A 9,974-nucleotide genomic window follows, 5' to 3' on the forward strand; every position below is an offset into this window, starting at 1 on the left:
AAGTCTGTTTTGGGCATTTCCCCTGGAACTGCTATGGCCCAGCTTTTGCACTCTACAGGGCGATCCTCAGACATACACCCGGTCTCTGTGAAGGCCTTTTGTATGCTGACGGCCCGTTCCAAGATATTCTGTACGGCAGATGGGGAAGAAAAGGTGATTAGAAGCCCAAGTGTTCTCCTGCTTTTCTTCTGGCGTAACCAGTCTGCTGGAGGCGATTCGTGGTCAGGCTTTGTGAGGACGCTAACAAGGAGCGATTGTGCGAACTCTGTTGAAGCGATTTTTCTGGAGAATGATCCCCAGGCAGTCAATGTACTCTCACTTAAGCGCCTGTCCATCAGAGACGCCGTGGAGGTCTTTATTGCCATATCGGAGGGCTGGATGACTTTCTTCGCAGCCAGCGGACCCTGGATAGATAGCGCGAGGTGCTCGTCCAGGGATGAAAGCTCTTTATCAACTTTCTTCCAGTCACTGCGTTCTTTGTGTTTGCATTCTCCAACAATTAAGAAAGACGCTCCAGTTTTGCGTCGAGTATAGCGATCAAAGCAGAACACTCACACCGGTCTTTCCGTTTCTGCAATGGGGATTCGGGTTCGTTTTTGGTGGCTCCTTAGTTGCAGCATATATTGCCCCCTTAATGTAAAGGCAGCTGGCGCAGACAAACGGATCAGAGTTAGCTAGTTTGCCTACCTGATCTTCCTGTAGACCCGTGAATTCAAAGTGCCACCGGGCGTTACAGGTATGACAGTGCATACCGCGTCTTACGCTCGAAGGACAGCCATTTCGCCCACACCTATTGTGGTCAATCGATGGCTGCAGATAGCAGTCTGTATTCTTTAGTGTCATGATTGAGACTGGGTGAAAAATGACAGAATTTATCAAGTAAATTTTATGGAGTGAAAAAATTCAACAAGTGACACGTATGTACCCTGCAGATAAATTAAACAATGAAAGAATTGTTTCACAAAGTTGAAAAGATGAAAAAATGAAACCAATTTCGAACGTACCACGCTTGAATAGAAATACAATCGAGGAACCAAGCCATATGATACATATGCACGCAACTCCGACGGATGACTCTCGTGAGTCATTCGGTTTGGCTGTCAGTTTGTTCTTTCTGCCCATTTTTGTCCTGTCATGGATAGGGTTTATTAACCAATCAGCTATCGAACATATTTGGGTCCGCCGCAAGCCCTTAAAATGTCATCAGCTTCTCAGGTCGATGGAGTGGCGCAGTTACAGCTGGCACGAACTGCAGCGCTGGCGAAAGTAGATGAGGCGCGGGCTAGTAAGTCTTATGTTTTTGTCTCCAGCACCAATAGGAAGAGCAAGAAGATTGAAAGCAGCAAAGGATGAAGCGAAGGCGGAAATCGACGTATATAAAATGGCCCAAGACAACCACTACCGAAGACTCGAGGAGCAGGTAATTGAAATTTATCAAGTGTTTAAATCCTTACAGATACAGGCACGGCAAGGAGACTTTGAGGAGTCCAGTCGTCGGGCAACTGAAGAGCAATTGGATATGATGAACAGGTCTTATGCGAAGAATAAGGAAGTTGCGCTGACAACACTTCTGTCAGCCATACTAAATGTGCAACCAAGAGTCCATGCGAACTTTTCGCGAATGCGCGAACAGTGAAGAAACTCTTCTGACGACGGTCTAATGAAAGCATAATACTTACCTTGCTGTTGCTCGCAGGGAAGCTTATCGACTTTGTTGATTTGAATTACTCGATCACTGACGTTATTAAAATTTTCCAATGAGCAGTGTAAGCCATTGCCACCACTAAATCTTGTTTATCTCACATGTTGGTCAGATGTTGGTAACTACGGGGAGTAGGCATCTGAACTCTCATCGTTTCACGATTTCCCCAAAGCCCACTGCATCCATATCGAATACTCGCCGATCAAGGATCAGGGTGTTTGTTTCCATCTGAATAAGCTTCCATCCACTTCGATTTGCCCGAAACGCTATTGAAAATAGAGCGTACCACCGTTATTTAAAGTTTCGGTGATGGTCAGCAAGTTGGCCGGCGCGAGGAATCATGTAAATACATCCAGAAGGGGTCTGCACCTACTCTTAGATTCGGCGTGTTACTGTCCGTAAAGGGTCGTTCCACGCGCCGGCTCTCTGAAATGGAAAAACCGTTTGATAAAAGTGCGCGTCCTAAGCTTGGGTGTTTTTACCATGTTCCCATTGTGTATTAATGGGAACAACGATGAGAAACCTGTTGACGAAACCTTGGTGAAACAGGACGCAAGTATATATCGAGTCCCCTCGGAGGTGGCGATGGTCTATGGGAGAGATTTCAATAGCTTCCAGGCGGACTTGAGGACTGAAGCCATCGTACCAGCTCGTTAGACACTCAGCGAAGCTTACGTTGCGTTCCGAGAGGACACTAGTTGGTGTATTCAAGAAATGTAGTCTGGACAGAGTTTCAGGAAGTTCATGAGAGTGAAAGTGCGCCGAAGGACAGCGGACCACTCTGTGGGCTCATTTTTCTTGATAGAGTGAGAAGATAGCATATGAACATCCTGATCAGCACTTTCCAGTTCAACAGTAGAGACACCATCCCGTATTCAGTCTGGAATGCTGTCCTAAGTGCGCTGAAGATACTTCCGTTGATGGTGCATTGCAAGTCCAATCAGGTCTAGTGTTGCTCAACACTCCGTAGTCCAGTATGAAATTTCGACGCCAGGTAAGTCATGTAAGGTTGTTTCCAAATCGCCCTATTGGATAAAAGGTTTCAGAATTCTAACCAACCAATGAGTCAGTCGACAGGACACTTTGGGATGGTAGATCCATCTCTTTGTGCTCTAATTCACTTTAGGGTGACCGGTTTTTGTCTCATAACTTCTGCTGCAGCCTTCAGTAGCCGTAGGAGCATAGAAGCTTAGCGTTTATTCGCGTCGAGTAATAACAAAGTTTGCTCAAGATACATAACTTTAACCCAACCCAGTCCGAATTGGAATTTTTGGCCGTTTTTTTACTATGATCGTAAACTGCAGGAGTCAGAGCCCGTCCTCAGAGATCCCCGTACAGATGCTTGAAAATATGACAACATCTGGCAAATAAAGGTAAACAGTAATATAGGTGGTGTGAGTTACGGGGGCGAGATGGATCAGTGGTCAGAACGCGAATTTACTGACCGGAGGATCCGTGGTTCAAACCCGACCTCTGATTCTCGAATTCCACCGTCTGGGCTTGTTCAACCTGGCAGTATCCCAGCCCTCGTGCTTCCTTCTGGTGGCATGGCAGCTAGGCACCGAAAGGGCGTTATGGCTGAAGGATTTTTTCATGAGCTACGGAAAACAGAAAATGTTGAGTGTTTACAAAGTAGACTGCTCTTGGCTGAAAGAAGAAAAGAGATAAGAGATCTGGTGCGAGTGGTTGAATGGGTGGAGGTCGGCTGTACGGCTGAAGACTAAAAGGTCGGGCAGAAGAAGCTGGTTGCGATCAGGACTTCCATCGCAGCAGCGGTGAAATAACGGAGGCTGCACGAGAAAGGGTATCGCTGAGACTCCTTCACGGAGATAGATTTGTGTACCTTACCCATTGAACTACGCCGGGATTGGTCAGTTTGACATCTGCAGATTGTCTCATAACGTTGGTCAGTGAATAGAAATCTGACGAACACAGTCCGTTGGAGTTGGAACATGAATGGCGAGTTGTTCCTTGAAATTCGCACTACTTTGGTCGTAAGCCAGCACCAGTTTGCTGTCTTGCGGTTAGACTTTTGTGCCAAATGCCCTGGCTAGTAACCTCATTGGTCCCGCTGTTGAGGTCAGCATCATCATCATCATCAACGACAGCATGACATCAGTGTTCAACACCAATGCTTCACTGCGCGCTCCAGCGCGCAACCATTAACCTCGACTGAGAATATACGCATGCCACGACAGCTATCACGTCGTGTATTTGCCTGTCAGCATCACATCATCAACGACAGCATGACATCAGTGTTCAACACCAATGCTTCACTGCGCGCTCCAGCGCGCAACCATTAACCTCGACTGAGAATATACGCATGCCACGACAGCTATCACGTCGTGTATTTGCCTCTTGCATGCAAACAAAATCATTCAGCCGTAGTGCCCTTTCGGTGCCTAACTGCCATGCCACCAGAAGGAAGCATGAGTGCTGGGATACTACCAGGTTGCCCAAGCCTAGACGGGGGAAATCGAGAGGTAGACGTTAGGTGGAACCACGGAACCTCCGGTCAGTAAATTCCCGCTCTAACTGAGCCGTTCCGCAGCTAACCAAGGAGAAGTTCAGAGACCGCGAAATCAAACAAGTTCTTCAGCCTGCTTTAACGCCTGCCTGCAGATCTGACATCAGGTATCCATCACTTGATCGAGATACCCAAAGTATTTGATGACAGAGACTCTGCTTGCGGCACGACTCACCCCTCCTCTTCCGTGTACCGAACCCCTAACGACTGTGGCGTTGTTTGAGGTCTGGTGACAGTTTTTTCTGGTGGTAAGCACAAGGCACCTCGACGAATCATCCGACGTTAGGTAAAACTGATTGTTCTCACGGACAGAAACCTAATGGACTGAATGTGAAAGAGGGGAAAAATGCTGGAAGTACCCAAAAATTATCCCGTCTGGTTGTTTCGACATGTTTCAGGAAACCTCATGTTAGTGAAACCACCAAGCACTATGAATCCTATTACCCAACAAAGAAGAAAGTCTAGAACGTTGGGAAGAATGCCCGGAACAAAAATTGTGTTCTTCATCTGCTACTTCCAATCCGTCCTGTTGGCCTTCGGTAGGGCTGCGATTGTGGACCTCCCATCAGCCTCATAAGGATCCAAGTGCACATCCCTACTCAAGGGTCATCGTGCTCCTGGTCCTGACGACCTTCCATCTGCTCTGTACAAAGACGGTGGTAAATCTCTCCGATAGTGCCTATTTGCGTCTATCTGGGTGGAAGACATTGTACAGACAGCTTGGATGAGTTGATAATAGTGCCCATATTTAAAAGTACTCGCAGCAATTCAGTGATCACAGAGGTGTTAGTTTGACTCCTGCCATGATCAGCTTTCTGCATCACTGATTCTTCGTCGTCCTACAACGGCGCGTGGAGCCAACCCGTGAACATCGAGCTGGATTTGGACCTGGTAGAGGTTGTATCGACCAGAACTTCACACTTTGTCAGATGTTAGAGCGGTGCCACTATCGTGGTTTTTCTTGACTTCAAAGGTGCGTCCGATCTGTCCATCATCAACAGAGGTAGGTCGTGAAATATTCGGACGGGGAACTCCGATTTCCCAATGACGGACTGGGAACATGTACTGTGCGAATAACCGTTTAATGACGAAGTGAAATTCGAGCTTAGTTGTGCGGACCGTTGTTTTCTAGCTGATTTTCTGCATTTTACAATCAAATTTAGCGTCTCAATGTAGGTTGGCTAAATTTGATTGCACTTGGCCAGAAAGACTCACACTACCCCTAGGTTTATTCGTAACGTTCTTCCACAGTTTCAAGTTTCTCTAGCGATGAACTTACAGGTAGCGTAGAAAATAGGCACCATTTCCCTCAGCAGAACATTGTGGGGTATTTCCGTCTCGAGTTATTCGACCACTGCTCGGTAAAGTTTGCTGTATGGAATATATGGGACCGTTTGTAGTGAGTACTGGTTCAGCCATCAGTCGTATATCGGCTATATCGCGGAATTTTCAGCCAGTAGCAATTAATACGGAGGTTAATGAAAATATCAACACAATTGCCTAAAAAACGACAATTTTTGTTGGTTGGTGAGTTTTGTCGCACAAAGTGGTAACAAGTATAAAGGTGCCAGCTAAACGCAAACGTGGTAGCAAGTCTGTTACAAATGTATGCAAATGTAATCTCATGACTCGGGGTGTTACTGCAAGCAAGCTAAGTTATGACCGCATGAGTACTCAGTCCGCGCGTACAAACAAAATGTCTGAGGAATCCGTAATGCAACGTCTGACCCAGCAGAAGTTTGTGAACGTAATCCGGTGCCTATACTCACATGTGTGTGTGCCAGTTCTTGATGAGTTATCCAAGAGCCTCGCTACAAAATGTGGCGTCCGACAAAGATGTTTGTTGTCCCCGTCCTTGTTCAGTTTGGTCCTCAAGGAAATAACGAGGTGGGCGCTGGAAGACTTTCAAAACCCCGTCACTTAAATTGCTACTGGTGGGAATGTCGTCGATCTGGTGAACGCAGACATCGCATTCATTTTTGAAAACGGAGGCGAAGCACGTCTCGTAGAGTAAACTGACCACCACCATAAAATCTTTCAGAATGCACTTGCACCTTCGAAGTGCATAGTCGTGCTTCAGGAAGTACAGTCTCTGGACGTACCCCTTACAATCCGAGGAAGTTGCGGAAAACTTCACTGACTAAAGTGTTTAATGAAGTCAGTACGATAATGTCAGTGACCCGATTTACGTTTGCTAGTTTGCACCACTTGTGGCGTAGTCCCATCATTGGCGTTTACCAGGTCACAATAGGGGCTGTATTGTCGCATAGTTTCAAGACGCGGCTTCTGCGAACACAGACATCTTCAGGTTTTTGAGCGTAGCTGGTGTCGGATGGCGTCAACGGCGACTAAATGAAGGGCATTTGGTTGTGGCGCAGTTACTTCAATCGTCGAAAATATCCAGCAACATAGACTACGGTGACTCGCTCATGTGTTACGCATACCGAATCATTGGCTACCAAGAAGCGTTTTTTGCGTACCTCTTTTAGGATGCCTCCAACCGCGAATAGGACAACGTGACTTGGGAGAAGGGATTACGAAAAGTCTGATGTTGAGGCGATAGACCTCCTAGGATGAGGTCCTCTTAACTCCTGTGTTCGGCTAGGGGTATTACAAATGTCAGATCGTCTGACTGGGCGCTTGGAGGTGTAGGCACCTCAGAATTCTTGAAATAGGTCAGCACCGGGTCCCTTTCATCACCCGCCCTTTTATCTTTTTTCATTCTAGAGCTTTAGCTATAATCAGGTGAACTTGAAGGTTGTACGGCAGGAGAGCATCAATGCCAATGTTGCTGTTTCCGGCTGGGATGATTTAAGTGGAATCAACAGAGAGAATACACCTATTTGTGAGTTAGTTTCGTGTTGGTGATATTCAACCTCTCGTTAATCTTATACGTCAAATTAATGAGCTGCACAAAAACATTACGATGAGAGATTCAGTTGAGCCCCTCGTTAAGACTAAGTTATCTTGCCAATGGGTGCATTTCGCCAGTTGCGTACAACTTGGTATTCAAGTAAGGTATAAGGATGACGGAAACTCGGCCATGTCTACTCAAACAGCTCTGAGGGCCGAGACCGTCCATGGGTTGTCATCGGCTTTCTGGAAAGCTAAGAGAAAACACTTGGGATGATTTTAACGCATGGCTGGGACGGTGCACTGGGTCTCATTGTGACTTAACTGCCGAAGCACTCGGGAGGAATATCGTATAAAGTGAAACATAGGGCGGTCTTTGTGCAGCACATTTAGCTTAAAAGTATGATTCAGCTGGGGTTCAGTTGTCTGCCGTTAAAACCAGCTTTGTTTGCAGTTAGTCCTAGTAAATAAACGCTCATGGTCTCACCACAACGTAGTAAGGGAGGCTACTTAGTTCTAGCAAAGATTCAAATGTCGAAGAAAGTCTCGATGTCTTCAGCGATTAAGACGGGTCAGCTGTAGCAGGCTTTCGGTGCCTAGCTGCCATGCAATTCGAAGAAAGCACGAGGGCCGAGATACTGCCAGGTTGCCCAAGCCTAGACAGGAACAGTCGAGATGCAGAGGTTGGGTTCGAACTACGGACTTTCCAGTTCGTGCGTCCGCGTCCCAACCACTCAGCCACTACTAGCTCAACGATAAAGATGAAAGGCTCGTCGCCGTGACAATGAAAACCAGTGGGTTCGAACACGGACTTTCCATTTCGTGCGTCCGCGTCCCAACCACTCAGCCACTACTAGCTCAACGATAAAGATGAAAGGCTCGTCGCCGTGACAATGAAAACCAGTTTAGTACAAAACATTTAACAAAAACTGTCCGAATAATGCACGGGTGAACACGAAATCCGGGTGTTCGTGATCCAGTTTCCATCCAACCAGGGACTGACATTGTCGATAACGAAACATTTGCGAACAAGATTGGCAGCCGCCTCGCCGATTGAGTAACTTCAGTCACAGCGTGCACCATACATAGGGTTTATTGTGATCGTATCCAACAATATACAAATTGCCGCACAATCCGAGGGCTCAGTTATCCTCCGTCCAAAATTAAATGTGTCAGATAGCTTGCGTGATGAAAGACCAGAGCACCTTCATATGGACCCCTTTTACCGTACCTCACATACTAGCTATGTGGAGAAAACACCCGAGTCCTCTATGACGATCATGATTTGGAATCGGAACTAAGAATACATCCCCGTGTTGACCTAGTTCCCCTAGCGTCAGTGCCAGTTGGCTCCTATTTTCTCGATCCTGGTGAAGCCCATTTGATTGCAACCTAAACCAGTGCACTCACTTCAAACGCGATGATAGAGAAGCAGCCGCCAACCTGCTATCATGTCCCAACTACACACTCAACACAACGGAACCATCGATGGGTTTCAGTCGGTTTCGTCAATTGTACCCGCCCATAAGCATTCGCTAACAGGTCGGAATTCCGTTTGTTCTGGTCAAGGTGGTTCGCCTGACTCACTCCCTGGTGACGAACAAATGAAAGGTGCATTGTAAAGCAATCAACTGTACCTAAGGTTCTGGCTTCAACCCGCGGGAAACGACATCAAGAACCTTTAGCACAATATGTGCACTTCCTAGCCGAAGTGCAATGGTCGAAAACCGTAGGTGATCCTCGGGTCTTGGGACATTTGAACTGTGAACGACTGCTACAAGCATTTCACAGTACGGCAGACTGGCGGAGCGAGGCCGTGTAAAAACAAACTGAAGACAGACGACAAGGAGCTTGGTGAAAGCTTTATTTAAAGCGGATGCCTTTGACCTATGAAAATCAGTGGTGTACAAAAGGTGTCACGATGGATACTGAGTGGAGTGGACTGGGGACGTATTCGAGGACGCATCTCTGCTAGAGGAAGAAGCGATAAGCTCGCGACGCATAATGCTTCGGGGATGCGATATATCTAGAAGGAAGCTTTGGCTCTTCCCGATTTGGTCTAGAGTGAATGACACGAACTTCACGACTTTCCTTCCCATCAGAATGTTTTTTAGCTTCTCGACAGTGCGGGACAAAACCACTTCCTCGTACTCCAGGGACTGTCGACTCGGGTAGCATTCTGACTGAGAGCTGGCATTTGGATACTAGAATAGTTTGAAGAAAAAGTTGACTCTGTCAGGCAGTACATGGGTATGTTATGCTTGGGTAATATCCCAGATCAGTCGGTATGCATGGCCAAAGAATACTGAGGTCACTCACACCGGCTCCGGTGCTTCCCGACTTTTCTGGCAGAAAATATCACCCCGCTTGGGCTTGTGAATTTCATCCAAGGAATCCGCTGTTCCAGCTCGGCACCAAACTTTTGCCTTTTATTCGATGATTGGGGAGATGCGCTGCACCAGCGCCCACCTCCAGTTGAGCCGATCGGAAGCGTGTAACTGTTCCATTTTATCTGATTAGATGTGCCGACCAGGGACCTCCTCAGGTTGGCCATGCGATTTGACAACGTAACTGACAGCCTTATCAGAGACCCAAGCCTTGATGTCACTCACACCCTGATGAATGTTAGTAACAGCTTGGCCGATTAATCTTTCTTTCCATTTCCCACCTGATTGTTTGTGTCCTAGCGCACCTGCATTTCTAATGATCGCTGCGACCAACGGCGTGTCATCTCTCAGTTGACCTACCACAACATTCTTTCAGCCTATACCAGGTGCCAGAGTTTTCAGATATCGTAATTCGAAGAGACGAATAAGGTACCTCGGTGTAGTTAACCAAGATACAGGAAGCTTCGTCGCATTGGGGGTACTCCGTGACCCTATTTAGTGTATC

The 9,974-nt window shown here is 47.0% G+C and overlaps 1 protein-coding gene across 1 annotated transcript; it reads left to right on the forward strand.

Moving 5' to 3' along the window:
- Nucleotides 1–1,197: 1,197 nt before the first annotated feature.
- T265_02690 (hypothetical protein) lies at nucleotides 1,198–1,670 on the forward strand (the record flags this gene model as incomplete). Its single annotated transcript, XM_009166992.1, has 3 exons — nucleotides 1,198–1,285; nucleotides 1,311–1,420; nucleotides 1,457–1,670. The coding sequence occupies 3 exons, from the start codon at nucleotides 1,198–1,200 to the stop codon at nucleotides 1,634–1,636; spliced, it is 378 nt and encodes a 125-aa protein (XP_009165256.1).
- Between the last annotated feature and the right edge of the window lie 8,304 nt (nucleotides 1,671–9,974).

This window comes from Opisthorchis viverrini (genome assembly GCF_000715545.1).
Source record: "Opisthorchis viverrini unplaced genomic scaffold opera_v5_34, whole genome shotgun sequence".
Classification (NCBI taxonomy): domain Eukaryota; kingdom Metazoa; phylum Platyhelminthes; class Trematoda; order Opisthorchiida; family Opisthorchiidae; genus Opisthorchis; species Opisthorchis viverrini.